The sequence below is a fragment of the Choloepus didactylus genome, chromosome 2 (genome assembly GCF_015220235.1).
Source record: "Choloepus didactylus isolate mChoDid1 chromosome 2, mChoDid1.pri, whole genome shotgun sequence".
Lineage (NCBI taxonomy): Eukaryota > Metazoa > Chordata > Mammalia > Pilosa > Megalonychidae > Choloepus > Choloepus didactylus.
Genome location: NC_051308.1, coordinates 41,087,248 through 41,109,801, shown reverse-complemented (window position 1 = coordinate 41,109,801; position 22,554 = coordinate 41,087,248). Strand labels below are relative to the sequence as shown.

General features: G+C 36.0%; 1 protein-coding gene across 1 annotated transcript in view; it reads left to right on the top strand.

Moving 5' to 3' along the window:
- Window positions 1–2,580: 2,580 nt before the first annotated feature.
- The window catches only part of LYPLAL1 (lysophospholipase like 1), a 46,658-nt gene continuing 26,684 nt past the window's right edge, over window positions 2,581–22,554 (top strand). Inside the window, exons 1-2 of the mRNA XM_037823680.1 lie at window positions 2,581–2,674; window positions 7,208–7,307. Of these exons, the coding sequence (XP_037679608.1) occupies window positions 2,581–2,674; window positions 7,208–7,307 (194 nt within the window). The remainder of the gene's footprint in view (window positions 2,675–7,207; window positions 7,308–22,554) is intronic.

Below are 22,554 nucleotides of genomic sequence, written 5' to 3'. Positions count from 1 at the left end.
TTTAAAAAAACAAATAAGCTACTCTTAATGACTAAACTTACAACAGTCTTTTAAAAAGCCAAAAAGTGTGCCTTACAGGACTTCAAAACACATAGTTCAGCAATATGAAACTCTGAATTTGCCATTTGTTGTCTTTAGATCCTAGGAGATACTGAAAATCCCCCAAAAGGGAGGCCTTTGCTTTGTTTTGTTTACTTGGTTTTCTTAGCTTGGACACTGAAGTTATCAAAAGGGATACATTGGTAAGGTACCTAGAGACTAGGTGAAAGCAAATGAGTTGCAACAACAACAGAAAAGAAGCACACGAAGAGTAAAATAATGTATAATTAATAATCTTCCAGAGATAAATTCCCTCCAAGTTTCATAGGGAAAAAGATCTACCATAAAAGAAGCAAATAGCAATCACATTTCAATTAATTACATTTCAAAGCAATACAGTTATATGAAAGGAACAAAACATTTTTGTTCAATCCTTTGCCTACCACATGGCATTTCTAATATAGTGATCTAAAACCTTCTGTTTTTTTCTATAAATAAATGAAGATGAAAAGAATAACAATAGCTAAATGTTTAAATCACCAGAAATAAAAGAGCACTTTGATTAGGTTTGGAAGAATTGGGCTCTCTGTAATTATGGTCCTGAATCTAGGAAGGCTTAAATTCTAGGTGAAACCCAGAATCCCATCCACCTTCTATCTTCCCCTACACATTTACCTGCTCATACTGGTGCTCAAATCAGCAACTAAGACTAAGAGACCTGTTGAAATTTGAAGAAATGCAGGAACTCCTAACAGAGACTCATAAATTGAATGCTACAGTCCAAATCCCAGAAGATTTGGGGGGTAGGGGTGGGGATAAATTATTTGGGACAGGTGTCTGCTTTTTTATTTCTGGGGGCTAATGTGTAAATGTGAGAAACAATTAAGGACAAAGACCTTGAAGTCAGATTGGCCCATTATATGAGTCCAGGTTCTAAAATGCCTGGCAGTGTGACTTTGAGCCAAGTTTTTTACCTCTCTGAGCCTCACTAGTAAAAGCAGATAGCAACAGTACATTTTATGGGAATTTACTTATGCCAGTGCTTGGTACCTAGTGAGTACCAGCTGCTTTTTAATATTATTATTAACAACAACAATAGTAATAATTGTTAATTAAACAATTACTTTTCTGATTTTTTTGTCTCAAAAACATGAGGCCATGTACAGCAAGGTTTCCTGGCAGTAAATGGAGTTTTAAGAGCAGAATTCAAAGTTTTATAAGGCATATCTTCAAGTGGTCTCTATTAGTAGCACCACCCTCTTCTCACCTGGCTCTTGAAAATTATCCAGTGGTCACATGAGGTAGGTAGGTTCCAGAAACAGAAGTATGTTTTGGGAATTGGCTATCAGACTGTAGCCTACCCCACCCTGTCCTCCTCAATGACTTCAGTCTCAGGCATAGAGTTCAGAGAAATGTCACAGCGTTCCTTATGATCTGGTTAACTAATGCCAGGTAGGACCATCCCCATAGATAACACTGTGTGGTATTACAGAGCTTATCTTGGCAACTAACCCATGATGATAAGCAGTTTAGCCTAGCCATTTGGGAGGGGGGTGATTATGTTGAACAAATATAAGTTGTAATTTCTTAAACATGATGCAGGCAACAATGGATGGAAGACTGGGGTTTAATGGCACTTAAAGTTCTATTGGGTTCTTTTTTTGAATTTTACATGAGGAAAGGGCCACCTGCTGGAACAACCCTCAATGTTAAAAGTTGTCCTTGGTCAGGCATTTATATAAGAAGTAATTCCATTTTATAGTTCACTCCCAAATGAAAATGTTCAAATTATTGCAAGACTGCATCTTTTGGTTTCCACTACTCTGTTAATTGGTGAAGTTTCAGAAGAGATGTTGTTCATTGTCAATGGCTTAGCCTGTGGCCAAAGCCTGTTTGTGGCCAAGGAGGGGAAGAGGGAGTGGCGTCACGGAACATTTCATAGTCTGAGATCAGAAGGACTGGATTTATGTTCCAGTTCTGCCACTTTTAAATCAATGCCAAAATGCTGACAATTGTACCAAACGGGTTTATTATCCGAGTTAAATTAACTTTGCTTTGTTAATTATTTTTTAAAACTACACAAAAAGGAATTATTATGCTATGGCTCTCTTACCCTGTATGTAAAAAGCTGCGAATATCCTGTACAAGTCCCAAATCGGAAGGTAAAATATGTTTTTATCTGTTAAATTTTAAACAAAAATATGGCACCAATATTACTCCAAGTAAAAAGTTAATTGAGTTTCAGTATTGCAGGTAAAAATCTTACAGTAAATCTTCAGCATATATATATATATCCATTACTGAAGGGTTTCAAGGCCGACACCTGAATAGTATCATTCTTACCAAAACCAAAACCTTGATATACTGCGAGAACTACCTAGGACTTGACTCCAACGCATAGAGGGTTTCCCCCGCCGGGGCAGTGCCGGCTGCGCATGCGCGCTCCTAGGCGTGTCCCCGCGCGGCGCCTGAGTGCCTGCGTGCGCGGGCCCGCGGGATGGGTGAAGGCGCGGGGCCCGTGTATTGGTGGTGGCAGCTGGAATGGCGGCTGCGTCGGGTTCGGTTCTCCTACCGCGGTGTATTGTGGCGCCGGCTGGAAGGCACAGCGCCTCTCTGATCTTTCTGCATGGCTCAGGTGGATTACAGTTTTACGTCCCGGTTTTCTGCAGCTTGGGAATGGTCCTCCCATGGGTTCCCCCTGTTTTTCCCCAATGGAAGAGGCGCTGGGCCCAAATGGAGCCCGGTGACTTCAGAGACAGTGGCTGTCCTCTTACTGTGGACACACGTGTTTCGTGACCTGTCCCAGTTTTCCCCTCGTGCCTTCTTCTTTGTATCTTCCTGTCACTGCTCCAACATCCTCGCTTTCGGCCCATGTCTCCAGCCACTCTCGGCTCTATTCTCCAGTGCAAACCCCTCCATTCCTCTTCCCCCACATTTAATCAGAGCAAATTAGTAAGGTAAGTCTCCTTCTAGAAGCAAAATAAATTATTCAGTACTCATCAAGGTCAGCTACTAGTGGTTTGAGTTTTCAGCCGCATTGGATTATTTGCCATTGCATTCTTTCTCCAGTCTCCCATTCTAATGTGTGTAATTGAGATCCACAGTTAAATAATATTTATTGAGTGTCTCTGTGAGGCCGGGTCAGGACTGAAGTGCCTTTCTCCTCTTCCTTTCTTTCCCTCGCCCTCTTCCCTCTTCCCCCTCAATCATTAAGCCTTTAAAATATAGCCCAAATTCAGCTTTGTTTCAGGAGCAGCTATTCTTCCACTGCCTGCCTTTACCAACTTGCACAACGTGTTCCGTGTGGCGTTTCTTATATTCTCCTGTGATTACTTATATTTATCTTCCCCACTGGATTGTGAGCTCCTCAAGGGTAGGGACCCTTCTTTTAATCGTTGCATCCCTAGTGTTTGGCCCCGGTTAAGTTCTCAGGAAATGTTTGTTGAAGGAATGAGATGCAGTGGGTGTCCTAAAAGGGCTTACATTTGACTTTTATATGTGTTTATGTTAATAGGAGATGTTTTGCTTTTAGTTAATCAGAATATAGGGGAAAAAAACAATTATAACAGTTTTACCGTATCCTGGAATTAAATACTGGGCTTTTTAAAAAGTGGTCTTTGTGAATGAATGGATGTTATTTTGTAGCATGATTTTACTTTCCAAGTTTGAAAAAGTGCCTTTAGAGAGAGATTTTGTTTTTAAAACAGTCTTAAAGGTCGATGTTCTCATCAAGGATATAGCAGCCATAGAAGAGCATGTGGGAATGTAAGTTATAGCCAAATTAATTTGAGCCTTTCCTACCATTAAAATACCAAAGAAATACCTTCTTTTAGGAAGATAAAAATGAATTATTGTTTAATTAGCTTTGTTTAACTGCTCAGATTAGATTATTTCACTCTGTTAGATGCTTCCTTAGGACTCTGTGGTTCTCCTTTTATTAGTGTACTTACAATTCATTATGCTTGTAATTACCTAATTTGATGTTTGTAATCATGAAGACCCAAACCATGCATGTCTTGTTTATGGTTTTCTCCCCACTGTCTTACGTACTCCTGGGTATAGTCTTAGCCGGTTGACAGAGTTGGCTGTTGTTCAAGTCACCAGTAACCTGTGTGGCTAAATGTAATGGATGTTTTTCAGTCTTCCTCTTATTTGACCTGTCAGCAACATTCAACATGCTACTTGAAATACTGTCCTGTTTCTTTTCTTACCTTTAATTGTTTCTTCTCATCACTTTTGCAAACTCATCCTCCTCTACCTGGCCATTAATGATGGAATTCCTTGAAATTTGGTCCTAGGCCCTCTTCTCTTCCCACCATACTCTTTTCTCTGCCCCCCCCCCCCTAAGTTGATAGATTCTATTTTTACCAATAGACAGGTGACATAAATGTGTATCTCCAGTTTGGATCTCTCCTTTGAGCTCATGTTTATCCAAATGCCTGATAGCCATTCATTAATCCATTCAAGAAATAGATATTAAATGACCACTATGTACAAGATACAGTTCTATTCTCTAGGAATACAGTATGAACAAATCAAACAAAAATCTCTGCTCTCATGGAGCTGACATTGTAGAGGAGGGAAATAAATTATATAGATTATATAGTAGGAGGTAGTTAAGTGCTATGGGAAAAAGGAAAACAAGGTAAGGGAAGTGGGGAGAATTGGGGTTGCAGTTTTAAGTAAGGTGTTCAGGAAGGCCTCACTGGACAGTTGATGGCTTAAACAGCTAGACTTAGATGAGCAATCATGTGGCTATTGGGTTAGACTTCCAGACGGGGAATAGCCAGGACAAAGGTCATGATTAGGTTCCCTGAAATGTTCAAGGAACAGCAGTAAGACTAGTGTGCCTGGAGTGAGAGCAGGGAGAGAGGACTGGGAGAGGAAATACAAGAGGGTATTAGGGTCCAGGTAGTGGAGGGCAGGACTTTGCAAAATTTTTCTGTAAAGGGCCAAATAGTAAGCATCTTAGCCTTTGCAGGCCACAGACTGTCTCTTTTTCATATTTTTCTTTAACCCTTCTTTTTCTTTCTTTCCCTCCCTTTTATCCTTCCCTTCTGCCCTCCCTTCTATCATTCTCTTTCTTTCTTTTGTTCTTCATTTTTTTCTTTCTCTTTAAAAATGTAAAACTTATGTGTAGTTTAAGGCCTTTAAGGCCTCAGGCTAGATTTTGCCATCTGGCTAGTCATAATTTGCTCAATTGCTGGTATAGGACCTTGTATACATCATAAAGAAGCACTTTATGTTCATCTTGTACGAATCTATTGTTAGGTGTTTTCTATCTCAGTATATGGTATTGTTATTCATCCATTTGCTCTGACTTAAAACTTAGCAGTCATCACTGAAACCATTCTCTTACCTCTGAATCCTCATAACTAATCTATTGCCAATTTCTGTCAATTTTATCTCCTTAATATCTCTATTATCTCTATCTGTCTACTCCAGTGCTATCACCCTAGCATCTGTTGAACAGTAGCTTTCTAACTCTTCTTCCCACATCAACTTTTGTCGCCCTTCAGTTCTGTCTTCACACACTCCCAGAGTGATCCTTTTAAATCATGCCACCTTTCTGCCCAGAGTACCTCAGTTGCTTTTCCTTGATCTTAGGATTTGTCAGGTCCCTGCAGATCTCTCCCTCCAGCCTCATCTTGCACTCGTTGCTCTTCTCATTCTCTGCTTTTCAGGTTTTTTTTCCTTTTTTTTTTCCTTTGTTATAATTGATGAGAGAATATTATTATAATTGTACTATTAACTATACTCCATGGTGTACATTAAGGCTCACTGTTTGTGTTATACAGTCCTATGTTTAAAATTTTTTTTTTATTCAAGTAACATATATACAATCAAAAATTTCCCCTTTTGGCTACATTCAAATATACAATTCAGAGGTGTCAATCACATTCATAGTGTTTTGTTTTTCAGTTTTTAGAAGATGCTATCCTGCCTCCCTTCTGTTAAGATTCCTAGCACTTGCTGTTTCCTCTGCCTGAGATGCTCTTTCCGTTAGCACTTCGGTTTTACCATCCTGTAGATTGTAGCTCAAACCTTTGTTATCCATCCTTCAATTAATCTTGTTGACGCCCAGTTTGTGTTAGAACTGTTTTAGGCACTAGGTGAACAAATACTTCAGTGGATAAACAGTTAAAGATAAAAAGAACCTTGCCTTGCAGAGCTTTATGTTCTGTTATCCCTGAATTCCTTAAGTAGATCAGTTCTACATATCAAAACCCTTGCAGCTCCAAGTATCTCATCTTTGCATTGGTTACATTTGTCTTTCACACTTAGAAGATTATTTGACTAACGTCTGTTTGTCAGAATAAACTACACATACCTTGAGGGTCGGAACTCTGCCTAGTCCCAGCCCCCACTCTCCCCCCCAATCTTTGCCTTTGGCGGTAAGCACAGTGCCTGGGTACATAATAGGTATTCAATAAATATTTCTTGAATTGATATTTTAATGATTGATTAAAAATTTAAAGTTGCTACCTTTAAAATTTCCACTTAGGACTACATAAGATGGACCTTTGATTTCCTTCCTTGTTTATGCAAATATACATACATTAATAATTGCATGAGTTGTGATTAGTTTCCTGGCAGCCTTATAGTATATGGTCATTATTTTAGGCCATGTAAAAATGTTATCAAAGTAAAGTTCTAATTTCTTCAAGTTAAAAATAAAAATATGTTGAATATGCCCTCTAAAAGATTGTTATTGTTTTAACCAAGCAAATTGTTTTAGGTTGTACCAACTTCAAAAGTTTAATAATCACTTTAGGAATTTATTTTTAAGAGTAAGATAAATGACAGTGTTCTAAGTCAGATGCAATAAGAAATTTTTTGGTAAGAAAAACCCATGTAGTAATTTTACTTCATTTGTTTGTTTCTATTACATTCTTTAACAAATGAGGAAATTGAAACCCATGCTTAAACAAGGTCTTCAAAGTGATCAATGGTGACACCAGGAGTGAAATAATAAAAATTATTGCTAGGTATTGATGTCTAATCACGTAATTCATATTGATAATCAATTTCTGCACAGTTATTTTTATATATGAAGTTTTTTTTTAATCCCTTGATTCAGCCTCTCTGTGACATGAAATATAGACTGCTTTTGAATTTGCCAAATTGGTAAAATGTTTATCTTAATTTAGAATTTGTGATTCACTAGGTGATTCTGGACAAGGATTAAGAAGGTGGATCAAGCAGGTTTCACATCAAGATTTAGCATTCCAACACATAAAAATTATTTACCCAACAGCTCCTTCCAGGTATGCAGTTATCTATCTCAATGTTCAGTGTAATTCTGTGGCATAAAATAGATATAAATGGATGTGCCAGCTAAATGTTAATATATCTTTAGTTTTGACTTTTTTTTTTAGAAATTATTATTTAAACTTAAATGTTATATAATTTCTATGCTGCTTTTTGTGTGTTTGTAAATTCTCTCTTGTTCTTTATGTTTAATTCTGTATTTAAAATATTTTAAATTAGAGTACTTTTTTTCCAAAAGGTATACTTCCTTACAGTTTTCTGGGCCCAATTTCTGCCAAGTAAGGAAAGAATGTGAATTCTTTGAAACTCTTAACTTAAATGGTATCACAAACAGAGACTACAGAGCTCTATGTCCTCTGACCCCTACAGATCACTTTCAAACTCTCTTCTTATTCTCTCCCAAAAGAGACTTGATAGCTCTAAGGAGCATATTTCTAATAATTTAATTAAGCCAGAGTTCATAATCTCTGGAAAATAGTTTTATGGCATACTTGCTACACGTAGAAGCATTTTTTGGAAATAATAATAATAATAATAATCCAGAATAGGAATATAGAATTGATGATTTAATAAATATTTAGATTATATAACCTGTAGGTGTGTTTATAATATTAACAAAATTCACAATAAAAAGATTGGTGTAGTTATGAAGTGAAAAATATGATTAAATTCGCATCCATATAGTTGATTCAGAATACATGATTTATATAGGGTTTTGCAAATGTTTTCTGTGTAAGCAAAATAATGTACTGAGCTATGCAACCAAATCTGATTTCTCATTATCTTTTCTTGATTTGTTCTTATTAAGACAACTGTATGCTTATGCAAAATGCTTTGTTTTGTTTTTCTAACTTAATATTAAGGAGACATAGAACCAGAACTTCAAGGACATTTTTAATGCACTAAAAAGAATATTACTTACCACCCTTGGTAGAATGGAAAGAGGTAGGAAAAAAATGTAATGTAAGATTTAAGATTCAAAGTTATTGTATTAATATAATTTTGGAAGAGTTTTCTAGTTTAGTAGTGCAGATAAAAGAAGACCTGATAACTAATGGGTTATTTTTGTACTGTAAATTGAATGTCTTTGAAAATGTCAAGAGAACTTATTTGCTGTTGCTTTTCAGGGTCAGAGATGCTGGGAGGGAGAAGGATAGTGGTATTTCTTTGGGCATGGGAAAGCTAAATGTATTTCAGGTTAAATATAAATATGATGATGGAAAACCATTAGAAACACGATTATAGAAATTTATATTTTTTTAGCTTATGTCATTATCAATTGTATAAGTTCCAAACCAGTGTTTCAAACTTTGGATCAGATTATTTCAGATGCTCCAAGAATCTCCATAAGTACTAGGCATTATTTGTGGGTGGTATTGTGGATAAAATATAAACTTATTTAATTGTTTCACTGAATTCATAGTAACTTTTTGTTATATATTTTTATACTCAGTAGGTATTTGGGCAGATCATCAAACATTTCAGACCATGCTGACCAACAGAAATATAATATATGCCAAATATGTAATTTAAGCTTTTTGGGAGCCACATTTAAAAAAAGAAAGAACTGAAATGAAATAAGAAATAAAATGATATATTTTATCTAACCTAGTATATCCAAACATTGTCATTCAAAATTATTAAGGAGAAATTTTACATTCTTTTATTCATACTAAAGTTCACAATCTGATATGTGCTTTACATGTACAGCACATCTCAATTCGGATGCTAATTAAATTTAAATTAAATTAAATGAAAAATTCAGTACCTTAGCTGCACTAGCTACATTTTAAGTGTTCACTAGCCATATGTGGTTGAGGCTACTGTTTCAGATTGCATGGCCTTAGGCCTTAAAAAGGAGTTCCTGTATATGGTATGATGGGAGCCACTGTTCTAGATCAAATTATCATTTTTACTTTAATATCTCATGACTCATAGTTCTTGAACAAAAGAAACTTTTGTTTTCTTTTAATGAGGGGAACTTTTAAATCATTGATTCTCAGTCACAGATAATTTCATCCCTTGGAACATTTGGCAATGTCTGAAAACAGTTTTGGTTGTCATAATTGATGGGGTGATAAGGCTTAGAGGCTACTGGCGGCATCTAGTGGGTAGATGCCAGGGATGCTGCTCAATTCATGCAATGCACAGAATAGCCCTCCACAACAAAGAATTATCCAGCCCAAAATGTCAGTGGTACTGAGGTTAAGAAACCTGCTTTAAATTACATCTCTATCCCAAACATATTAGATGATTAGTATCTTGGTTCTCCTTTAGGAAAAGAAATGTCGCAGTATTTATGCTCAGCTATTGTTTATATTTTAGAGAAACAAAGAGGTAAAGTATGAAGAAGACAAGTGTTTGAATCAATACAAAATGAAGTTGAAATTGTACGTAAAAACAGTTCTTTATGGACTGTTTCCTTTGTTTTAGACGTAATTATTCTAGGTCAGAAGCATTAAAAACAAAATCCCACATTCCCTCAAAAGCCTTCCCACTCTCAACTTATCCTTTTGGCCATGGAGTTGTAATATTTTGCTTCTCTTGTTTAACTGGTTTTAATAATTCCTAAAATAAAGGAAAAAATAACCCTTACAGTTCAGTACAATTTGCCATTACGTATCCTGGAACTTAGAGGCTTTTCAAATACCCTGAAAGGTAAATTTTTTTTAAACTATAAATAGGATTCATATTGTGGAATATTACTTTTCAGATCCCCATCTCTGATAAGAAGCATCAAATAAAACAGTGAAATAAGATGTATTTAAGGATGGTAATGCCAGCTACATTTTGTCGCTGCTAATATACAAATAAAATTTATAAAAATGTGCTTATTGGTTTTAAAACTAAATACTAGAAACTTCAACTTACTTAGCAAAGTTATTTTGTGTTAAATATTGAGCAAGTTGTACACTCTGTAGGTCTGCTGTATTTCAGTAGTCCTTTTCCATGTTAGAAGTCAAATATCATTGATCAAGAACTACCGATAACTACAAAATTTAACATTTTCCAAATATGCTAAAGGATCTTATGAATAGTATAAAAATAAGACTAATATTTTTATTGTATTGGAAAATATGTTTCAAAATTACTGTAAAATTATTTTTCTTTTGTTTTATGAGTAGTGCAGAAATCACCCAAGTTTTAATTCCAAATGTATCAGACCCTCAGAGCAAATGGGAACTTCTTTCTATATGTAATTCAAAATTAGAAGATCTGAAATATATTAATTTTCAAACATAAAGCACTTCTCTATTGACTGGGTATTTTTCCCTCTTAGTTCATTTTACATCTCACTGCAATCTTAGTACATCCTATTTTCTTCCTGTTTTAACATTTTTCAAGATTATTATTTGTTATTTTAGTAAGTAAGCATTGAAGGCATTATGCTAAGGTAGTTAGACACTAGGCTGATAGTGTTTACAAACTCAAACAATAATAGTCTAGTCCACTTGTCATTTTGAAGTTGGTGATGATGCTTTCTTAGTCTAGTGGTAAATTAAATGTAATATAGTTGTAGTGTTTTCATAATTTTAGACCTAACCTTTTATCCTACAATAATATTAGTTTTTTCCATTAACTTATGTTTGTAGTGATTTTTATAACTCTTACTCACAATCTGGTCTCTTTCAGGTATGCCTTTCCAGGGTGGTTCAATCAGTCCAGCCCAAATGTCAAAATTTTATGACTATTGGTGGCAATTTCATATAAGCAGGGTTAATAAAAACTTTTCCTAAAGGAACAAAGTTTTGCAAACCTTTTTCACTTTGCTAACTAAAGGTGAAAGCTTGATCAAATCACAAGTATTACCAAAAATGGTGACCCCTGTTAAGAATGTCATACTATCTTTATTGTCTTTAATGTTTTCTTATTAATTAATAAATTAATTTTTACAAATGTGGGATCAAACTAAACATATAATTGTAAAGTTTGCTTTTTTACACCTAGCACTATTTTGATGATTTTCCCATTAAAAGTTTTTCATGAATGATCTTAGAAAACTGTGTTTTAATGGAGATAGAATATTCTTTAAAAATTTCCCTTTTGTAGATGATTTTAGTTTTCATCTTCAGTTTATCACTATGCATATGTATTTTTCCTGTTTCTATTTTTTTATTCAGGAAAAATTCCTCTAAAATATTTACTGTGAGGCCTTAAAGTCAATTATTTTATTTTTTTTAGTAAATGAACTTTTACAAACCTTTTTCCAGAAATGGAATAATTTGCATCATTACCAGCAGTGTATCAGAGAACTCGTTTCACTGAACACTTAGAGGCATTAATTTATTTTTAAAAAAAAATTCTAATTTTATCACTGAGACTCTTTAAGGGTTATCAGTTATCAAGTAATCAATGCTTTCAAGATCACTAATCCATTCATCTTAGTTTATTATTTGGTTAATGTATTTATTTAAGTGAAAGAGTAATGTAGATGTGATTTTCCCCTTCTACATTAAAAATTTTTAATGTATATTTTTCTTGATCATACAATTGTTACCTTTAAAATGATATAATTTAATAAGCCTCTGAAAGATGTAAGATTGAGAAGAAAAATATAGAGAATTGTCAAAATAGGTACAGACTGCTAATTCATTTTTCAGTTATAATCTTAGTTCAGAGATGTGTGTTCTTGGAAATATATATGCAGTCACATATTTATAAATTTATATTTAAGAGTATCATATGTTAATAAAAGTAAACATATATAGTACATATCTAAAGTGACAAAATAGTATTATATAAACAGTTAATTCACTTGTTATTCCTCCACAATTTCTTTGAACCAACAATCAGGTATGTCCCATGCAATGTGGAATCTTTCAAAAAACAATACTTCAATTAAAGAGGAAAAGTGGAGACTTAGAAATATTTCATCTATTAATTAAAATATAGAGATAGAGACCATTAATGAAGAACTTTCCAGTTGAGAGTCTTAATTTTCTCTTCTTTAGAATGAACAGATTGAATTGGATCTTTAAAATCCTTTGCCATCATTAGCTTTTGAGATTCTGGTCCAGTATAGGTAGATAAGAATGAGAAATAAACCCATCCTCTTTTCTGCTACAGTTGCTAGACCAGTAGGTCAGGGAAATACCCAAGGTACAATTTTGGTTAGTAGGGCATTTAAAAATATGTGGAATTATTGTGGAATAGTGGTTAAGAACATGGTCTTTTGATTAGGCAGACCTGTAGTTGAATCCTGATTTCTCTACTTAATGTTGTAAGGTCTTGAGCAAAGTATTTCACTTCTGTAAGGGTGTCTCAATTTCCTGAACTATATGGAGATAATAATTGTATTGTCATGAGAATTAAACATATAATGTACATAAGTCCCTCAGCATGGTATAAGACATAAAGTAAGTACTCAATAAATGTTAGTTATTAATAGAAATAAATGATCTTGTTATGTGTAGGATGTAGAAATACTACCCAGAGAATTTATTACTGGTAATCCTTGAGGAAATTTGTCAGAACTATGTTTCTGGGTTATATTCTCAAGCATGATTTTAGTCAGCGGGGGGGGGGGGGGTGTCAAGGGTTCAGGTGACATAAAGCTGAAAAATACAATGAATATGTTGAGTAACAATATCCAAAGTGATATGATAGTCCAGAGCAGGATTTGGCAAACTATAGCCTGTGGACCAAATACAGTCCACTGCCAGTTTTCATAAAGTTTTATTGAAACATAGCTACACTCATTCATTGACATATTCCCCCTGGCTGCCTTCACATTACAAAGACAAGAGTTGAGTAGTTGTCACAGAAACTTAAGATATTTACTATCTGTCCCTTTACAGAAGATGTTTGTTGACTTCTGATTTAGAGTGATAACTTTCAAACTTTTAAAACTCAACTTTTTAAACTCAATTTTTTACTTGGTGATCCTGTATACACATTTCTGGGGTTAAAATATCACAGATGCGTGAGTGTAAAGTTGCCAGATTTAGCAAATAAAAATGCAATATTTGTGGCATATTTATACCAAAAAACTGCTTGTTGTTTATCTGAAATTCATATTTAACGGGTTGTCCTGTACTATATCTGGCAACCTATCTGATTTCCACCTCCAGAGAGTTTGAATTAATTGGTTTGGTATGTGGTCTGACAACTTCACTGTTGATTCTGTAATGCAGGCAGAGGTGAAACCCACTGATCTAGCTACCGTAAAAGCCAGAACTAGGACACCATGGTGGAAATGCATTCAATACAAAAAGAGATTCACAGAGTAGAGACTGGGAGAGATTGAAAACTAGTGTTGAGTAAGATGGAAAATCCAAGAGAAAGGATAGATTTTATTTCCAACTTCATTCCATTGTGGTCTGAGAAAGTGTTTTGTATAATATCAATATTTTTAAATTTGTTGAGACTTGCTTTGTAACCCAACATGTGGTCTATCCTAGAGAATGTTCCATGAGCACTTGAGAAAAAAGTGTATCCTGCTGTTGTTGGATGTAGTGTTCTATAAATGTCTGTCAAGTCTAGTTCATTTATCGTACAATTCAACATCTCTGTTTCTTTAGTGATCCTCTGTCTAGATGTTCTATCCATTGATGAGAGTGGTGTATTGAAGTCTCCAACTATTATTGTGGAGGTATCTATTTCTCCTTTCCATGATCGCAGTGTTTGCCTCATGAATTTTGGGGCATTCTGGCTTGGTGCATAAATATTTATGACTGTTATGTTTTCTTGATGAATTGACCCTTTTATTAATATATAATGTCCTTCTTTGTCTCTTTTAATTGTTTCACTTTTGAAGCCTAACTTGTCTGATATTAATATAGCTACTCCCGCTTTTTTCTGGTTGTTGTTTGCATGAAATATCTTTTTCCAACCTTTCACTTTCAGTCTATGTTTGTCCTTGTGTCTAAAGTGAGTTTCTTGTAGACAGCATATAGATGGGTCCTGTTTTTTAATCCATTCTGCCAGTCTGTGTCTTTTTATTGGGGAGTTTAATCCATTTACATTTAGTGTTATTACTGTAAGGGCAGTACTTTCTACTACCATTTTGTTTTTTGGAATTTATATGTCATATCTTATTTTTTCCTCTCCTTTTGCCTTTCCTGATAATCTTCATTTCTACACTCTTCTCCAACTTTCTCTCTCCTGTCTTTTCCTATCAGCCTGTAGCACTCCCTTTAGTATTTCTTGTAGTGCCGGTCTCTTATTCACAAACTCTCTCAGTGTCTGTTTGTCTGAAAATGTTTTAATCTCTCCCTCGTTTTTGAAGTAAAGTTTTGCTGGATATAGAATTCTTGGTTGGCAGTTTTTCTCTTTTAGTATCTTAAATATATCATGCCACTGTCTTCTTGCCTCCATGGTTTCTGCAGAGAAATCTGTACATAGTCTTATTGACTTTCCCTTGTATGTGATGGATTGCTTTTCTCTTGGTGCTTTCAGAATCCTCTCTTTGTCTTTGACATTGGACAATCTGACCAGTAAGTGTCTTGGAGTAGGTCTATTGGGATCTATTCTATTTGGGGTACGTTGTACTTCTTGAATCTCTAATTTTCTGTCTTTTATGAGAGTTGGGAAATTTTCAGTGAATATGTCTTCTGTTACTCTTTCTGCCCCTTTTCCCCTCTCTTCTCCTTCTGGGATACCCATAACACGTATATTTGTGTGTTTCATGTTGTCACTCAGCTACCTAAGACCCTGCTCATATTTTTCCATTTTTTTCACCATCTGTTCTTCTGTGTGTATGAATTCAAATGACCTGTCTTCCAGTTCACTGATCCTTTCTTCTGCCTGTTCAAATCTACTGTTGTGTCCCTCCATTGTGTTTTTCATCTCCTCCATTGCGGCCTTCATTCCCATGAGTTCTGCCATTTGTTTTTTAAAGTTTATGAATTCTTCTTTATGGTCAGCCAGTGTCTTCTTTATATCCTTCAGCTCTTTTGCTATATCTTCCTTCATTTCATCAAATTTATTTAGCATTAGTTGCCTCCACTCCTGTGTCTCAGCTGAGCTATTAGTTTGTTCCTTTGGCTGGTCCATGTTTTTGTGTTTCCTGGTATGGCTTGTTATCTTAAGTTGTCAAGGCATCTGATTTTCTTGATTAGTTTATTTTGGAGCTTGTTTTCTGTCTTTTACCTAGTGGTTTTCTTGTTGGTTGGCTTTGTTCTCTGGGCTCTGTTATTCAGTTCAACTTATTCTAGACCTCTAACTTAGGTTCTACTTAGTTGATCAGAATTTTTCCCCTCTTGTTTTTTCTATTTCTTGCTGTGCCTCTATGTAACCTTTTTGTGAGTGGGTCTCCTCAGATATGGTCGACCCTAGTCAGATTTTCCCAGTCTAGTGAGGCCCAGGTCTCATTGGGAGGGTATGGAGTTTTCCTGAGAATGAGACCCTCCTATGAGGCCTTTAGAATTGGTGCTTTTCCTCTCCTGTCCAGCAGGTGGCGCTGGCCAGCCCGCAGCTCCCCCACCAGTGTAAGGAGGTGTGGACACTTTAGTTCTCCTGGTGACTCTGATCCTGTCGGGGGCGTGGCTGACTGAAGGCGGAATCTGAATTCCAGCCCCTGGGGTCTGAGTTCCCAGGAGGACTGCCAGTTGAGCTGGACCTCCCTCCACTCTCCCAATCCTCAGAACTCCAGTTGTCTCTCAGGGGCACTATTCCCTTCTCTCCTCTCCTCTTTGGGGCCTCTCCAGGTAGATTCCTTGGTCAGCCTGAGTTGCCAATTAAAGACGGGGGTGGAGGCCTTCAGTAGTGAATACGGAATTCAAAGACACTGTGGGTACTCTGTCTCCCCCAAGCCCAGCCTAGTCCCTCAACCTGGGCTTTCCGATAGAAAATAACCACATATATTACTTTTAGATTTAAAAAAAAAAAAATAGAAAAGAAATCAAGAAAAAGAAAAAAGGAAAAAAAAAAAGAAAAAGAGTCTCTTTTAAAAGTCTTCCCCCAGCCTGGAAGTTTTGTCAGTGTCAGAATAGAGCATTTAAAGATATGCTTTGGGCTAGTGTCTGATAATTACTCTCCAACCACTTCAGTTCCACCCCTGCTGGGGGTTATTGAAATGCAAAAAGATAAAGGATCAGTGAGAAGCCAGAAGGGACAAAATGTAGGGGAAAAAAAATGGCTTTTTTGGAGTCTGGGAATGGGTGCCCGCTTTAAGTGCCCCCACTTCACGGAGCCCAGCCCTTCTTTAGCACCCCAGCTCCCAAAGTTAGTTAATTAATTTGTTAATTAATTCTGCAGTTGAGGCTGGGTTGAGCCTCCCTTCTTGCCCTCAGCAGATTGCTGTTTTTTTTTTTTTTTTTTTTTCTCCCCTTTCAGGGAGCTGTCAGCAAGACAGTCTGTGAGGTCTGGGTGGGGAGGGGCGCCAGACCCCTGGTCTGGGGAACTTACAATGTTCACTGCGATCTCAGCTTTTCCTCCAATTCCAAACTTGTGTCCAATGTGTGACTGGTTACTGGAGACCCCGAAAACACTGTTTCATATAGTTCTTGGGTAATTTGCAGCTGCTCTAGGGGAGGGACGAAATTCTGCTCCAAAGGGATAGATTTTAGAGAACATACAATATGTTTTGTTTGGGGCATTTTAAGTTTCATTTGGGACAGGATGTTCATGAAGTTGCATTAAGTTAGAAGGACTTAAAGTTTACAGATAATTAGAAAATTGGAGTTATAAACTGCAAGGCATTTGTTCTCCAACTGTACTATGCACAATAAGAAGCACCTGGGAAGTTTATTAAAAGGTCATTTCCTAGGTTGTAGACCCATAGATTTTGACTGAGTAGATTTAAGTAAAGCCCAGTAATCTTTATTTTAATGAGCACAACTTTTGATACAAGTGTGTTCAAAACATCTACCAACCAGTCATATTTACATATCCTGGTATATTAAAAAAAAAAAAATGGAATCTTGGATACCACCTCTGAATACTGAAACCAAATCTTTGGGTGTGTCTAGGAATCTGTGAAACAGGAAGCTCCCCATGTAGATGATCTGCATCAAAATTTTAGAACTTTTGCTTTAGAACATATAGGTTAATTTGAAATGAATTTTAAAAAACATTTATGCAGGATATAACTTTTAAAAATGCTATTATGTACTTGAGACTAATATGTTTGAGATTTTAACTTTTAAGTGTATCTTTATTACTTAAAATGATTTCTGATTTATATGTTTTAATTAAATATTGCTGTTCACATTAGAATTGTAGCAGTAAATGCAATTGTTAAAGTACTATATTTCATAACCCTGCCAGCCAGGTGAATTCTTTTACAGCTATTAACACTCTAAATGTTTGTTTCTACTTACCCTTTAAATCAAGAGAGAAGATTATCACTCAATTTAAAACAGGTAAATAATAGTGTTAGAATTTATTTTGGAATTGTTCTAGCTACATGGTATACTTAGAATAATATTTTTCCCCTTTTTTAGTAGGTACCTTATATTTACTAATATTTTTGAAGATTCTGAGAGTTTTTCTGTTTACCTGTTATTATTGTTTCTCCCTGGTATACTTTTGTTCACTGACTAAAAATTGAGCAGATTATTTGAGTCATATTAATTATCATTTTTTTTTCAAACTTGTTCACCCTTCAGGCACAATTTCACTGTCACCTCCCAAACAAAAGGCCTTTTTTATGTCTTCCCACATTTTCCAAACCTCCCTCAGTAATTAATTACTTCTTCCTGTGTGCTTAAATTTAATTTACATTGATAGTACATGGCCTTTTAGGTGACATTTCCAGCTGACATTACTGCAATGTATTGACTAGGATTGCAAAGTAGTCTGAGTATGGAATCCTTGATTTTTTTTTCCTCAGTCTTTTACAGATGATTCACACACCAATTTGATGGAAATTTGTTTTAGTGACTCATCTTTGTTGGTCCTTTCAAAACTTTCAACTTAATTTTCATAGGAACTAAACTCTTTGATTATATATTCATCTATCATTGTTTTAAATAACATACAATCTTAATTATTTAATTGCAGTAAAAAAAATAAAACTGGCATAAACAAATTTGAGAACAAATGCAGGTGACTTGGTGTGCCGGTTTGAAACTGTTATGGACCCCAGAAGAGCCATGATCTTTTAATCCATTCTTGTGGGGTGGAATCTTTTGTTTGAATGTTTCCATAGAGATGTGGCCAACTCAACTATGGGTGAGAACTTTGATTATATTATTTCCATGGAGCTGTGGCCCTACCCATTCAGGGTGAGTCTTGATTAGTTCACTGGAGTACTTTAGAGAGCTCAAGAGCTGACACAGACATTGATGCTTTGAGATGCGTGGAGATGCAGACAGAAGCATGTTTGGAGATGCTAAGCTAAGAGATGAAGCTCAGAGTTTGCCCTGGAGGAGCTAAAAGAGGACTCCCAGATGCTTAGAGAGAAATGCCCCAGTAGAACCAAGCAGAGAGCTGAGAGAAGCTAAGAGAGACAGAAGGCCAGAGGCATTTTGGAGAAAGCCATTTTGAAATGCAAACCGGGAGCAAAGGACCAGCAAACGCAAGCCGCATGCCTTCCCAGCTGAAAGAGGTGCTCCAGATACCATTGGCCTTCCTTCAGTGACGCAATCCTCTTGTTGATGCCTTAGTTTGGACACTTTTATAGCCTTAGGACTGTAAATTTGTAACCTAATAAATCCCCTTTATAAAAGCCAGTCCATTGCTGATATTTTGCATAATGGCAGCATTAGCAAACCAGAACACTTGGTAATCATAAAAAGCATAAAGTTCAGTTTGATAGAGTAAATGTGTGAGAATGTACTAAAATGAAGCATCCTCACCGGAGCATTTAGCTTTCCAGAAGCATCAGTCGTGGGAATAGACAGCTTTAGTTAATCCTATGAAGCAATTAAGTGGAGGTGAGTTAAGAGAGACAATTCTTAGTGTACTATACTATAATTTGCTGACTTTTTCTATCTTGTGCTAGACTAATTTCTAGGGCAGTTTTATTCATTTCTTTATCCCTTTAGATAGGTGGGAATATAGTATCTCTAAGTACTTAGCATAGAACTTGATAATAGAAGACTTTTTTGTGTATATTGAATAAATGTTTGCAGAATTTGTTATAATTTAAAATACTGTACTGTATTTATTATACATAAATGCTGTGTGTGTTTATGTATAATAATAATATGTAATGATAGAAACCTATGTGAGTTTTTAAAAGTGTATTTTCTTGTGGTAAGTGACATAAGAATAACAGTTCTTAAGGGATTGCATTTATTCCTTCTCAAACTTGATTAGAAATAGGATTGTTCCAGAATGAATGTGAAATTAATTAGTTGAGGTGTGTAAACCATCATGGACTGATGCATTCCAAGTGAGGAGACTGCAATGTTATTAAGCCTAGAGTTTTTAGCTTGGTTTCTAAACTTCAAAAGGTTGTTTCATACTATTTTATTAGAATAATCTGGCATTCATAGTATATTCTGCTGTTTCAAGATCTCTGATGGTTCAAACATTCACTCTGTTTAGGTGAGAAGTTTGGTCATAGATTCATTGACCTTGCTTTTGTAGCATAATGTTGCTTCATTTGGTGAAATAAGGATAGCTACTGCCTTATATGTATTGTGGTTGTGTTTCTTTTGTTGCTGATAGAAAGACTCCCATGTTATCTACCCCACTTGCTCCCTTTCAGATAGGAGACTACATTAGGAGTCTTGTAGTAGGTACATGCCTAGCTTCACTCACCCTTTTTTTAAATCAGTTTTATTGAGGTATATTCACAAACCATGCAGTCATCTATGGTGTACCATCAGTTGTTCACAGTACCATTATATAGTTGTGCATTCAGCACCAGAATCAATTTTTCAATATTTTCATTACCACAAAAAAAAAAGAATAAAAATTAAAGTAAAAAAGAGGACACAAAATATCCCATACCCTGCATCCCTCCCTATAATTCATTTACTCATTTTTCTACTCATCTGTCCATACACTGGATAAAGGGAGTGGGAGCCACAAGGTTTTCACAAGCACACAGTCACATAGTGTAAGCTCTGTATAGTTGTACAATCGTCTTCAAGAATCAAGGCTACTGGGTTGCAGTTCATCAGTTTCAGGTATTTCCTTCTAGCTATACCAATACACTAAAAATTAAAAATGATATCTATATAACGCATAAGAATAACCTCCAGAATGACTTCTTGACTCCATTTGAAATCTCTCAGACACTGAAACTTTGTTTCATTTCTCTTTCCCCTGTTGGTCCAGGAAGGCTTTCTTGATCTCACAATGCCAGGGCCAAGCTCATCCCTGCAAGTCATGTCCCACATTGCCAGACTGGCAGTCATGTTCCATGTAGTGGGGAGGGCAGTGAGTTTACTTGCAGAGTGGGCTTAGAGAGAGAGACCACATCTGAACAACAAAGAAAATCTTTGCAGGTGACTCTTAGGCATAATTTTAAGTAGGCTTAGCCTCTCCTTTGCAGTAACAAACTTCATCAGGGCAAGCCCCAAGATCAAGGGCTTGGCTTTCTAAATTGGTAGTCCCCGATGCTTGTGAGTGTATCAGTAATTCCCCAAATGGGGAAGTTTAATATTTCTACATTTTTTCCCCAGTTCCTCAAGGGGGCTTTGCAAATACATTTTTATTCTCTGCCCAAATTACTTTGGGATGTATCGGGGCTTCACACTAACCTGTACAAACCAACCAGATTTCACTCCCGATTCAAAGTTCCATGTAATTATGGTGTTTGAATAAACTGACTATACAAGTTAAATTATATAGTGTGTTACAAAAGATATAGATATTACACCTAAAAAGCATCTCTTCCTTTGGTCTCATACAGAAGTTGAAGTTTTGAAACACTGTCACTATCACCCTTTTCCCTTTAGTCTGCTTTACCTTAGTCCAAACCAAGTCCATTTCATTCATATCACTATTTGAAGTGTGATCTCTTTTTCAGACTCTTTAACCTTTGTTGTATGCGGTGATGCTGACATTCATAGCTCCTGGACCCTGGCTCTGAGTCTCAGGTGTCACACAGATACCCAAACTTCCAGGGACCAATGAGGTTATACACAAATAGCCCAGCATCTCAGAATTTAGAATAGCCATTACAACTCAGGAATAGATGTAACTGCTGTAAGAGCTTACCATGTAGGAACCTTTACAGTAAGCCTTCCCCTGATAACCTGTGCTCTCAGATTCAATTCTCAGAATTTGCACGTTATAATTAGTCCACATTAGTGAGGCATTATAATGTTTGACTTTTCATTCCTGGTTTATTTCACTCAACATACTGTCCCCAATGTCCACCTAGTTGCATACCTCACAACTTCATTCCTTCTTGTAGCAGCTCAGTATTCCGTTGTATGTATACACCAGTTTGTCATTTTGTTCATCAGATGATGTACACTTAAGCCACCTCCATCTACTGCAAATCATGAATACTGCCACTGTAAAGCCCACTGTGCAAATGTCCATTTGTGTTCCTCTTTTTAGTTCTTCCAAGTATATACCCAGTAACAGAGTTGCAGGGCCATATGGCAACCCCATTCTTAGCTTCCTGTGGAACCACCACAGTGCCCTCCACATGGGCTGCACTATTCTACTTCCCCACCAACAGTGATTAGGTACATCCCTTTCTCTACATTTTCTCCAGTACTTGTATCCCTCTGTTTTTTTTTAAAGTTTTATTTACGTATCATACATTCTCTCTTAAGTGAACAATCAAAGGTTCTCACTCTAATCACATGGTTATGGATTCACCACCACTATCTATATGAGGACATTTCCATTTCTTCCACAAAGAAAGAGGGAGAGGAGAAAAAAAGAAAAAAGAAAAAATGACAACTGATATTTCTTTTCTTTCTTCAATTTGGCATCTGCAGGGCCCTTCTCCAGTTTTTATCCTCCTCCAGAGTTTCAAACAATTCAGAATTGTCCTTTTCCTTGTTGAATCTCTGGAGAGGAGTTTCTGCTGGTTGTTTATGATGCCATGTTGATGGTGTCATGCCACTCTTTTTAATGTTTTCAATTTTTCACTTGATAAAAGTTAATTTTAAGGACCTTTTTAAAAGTGCAGCAAGGTTGAATGCTTTGACATTCTACCACACACTTTCTGACATTGTCAAAATTTTCAGTACAGGCATACCTCATTTTATTGACTTTATTGTGCTTCACAGATAGTGTTTTTTTGTTTTGTTTTGTTTTGTTTTGTTTTACAAATTGAAGGTGTGTGGCAACCCTGTGTCAAGCAAGTCTATTAGCACCATTTTCCCAAAAGCATATGCTCACTTTGTGTATCTGTGACATCATTTTGGTAATTCTCACAGTATT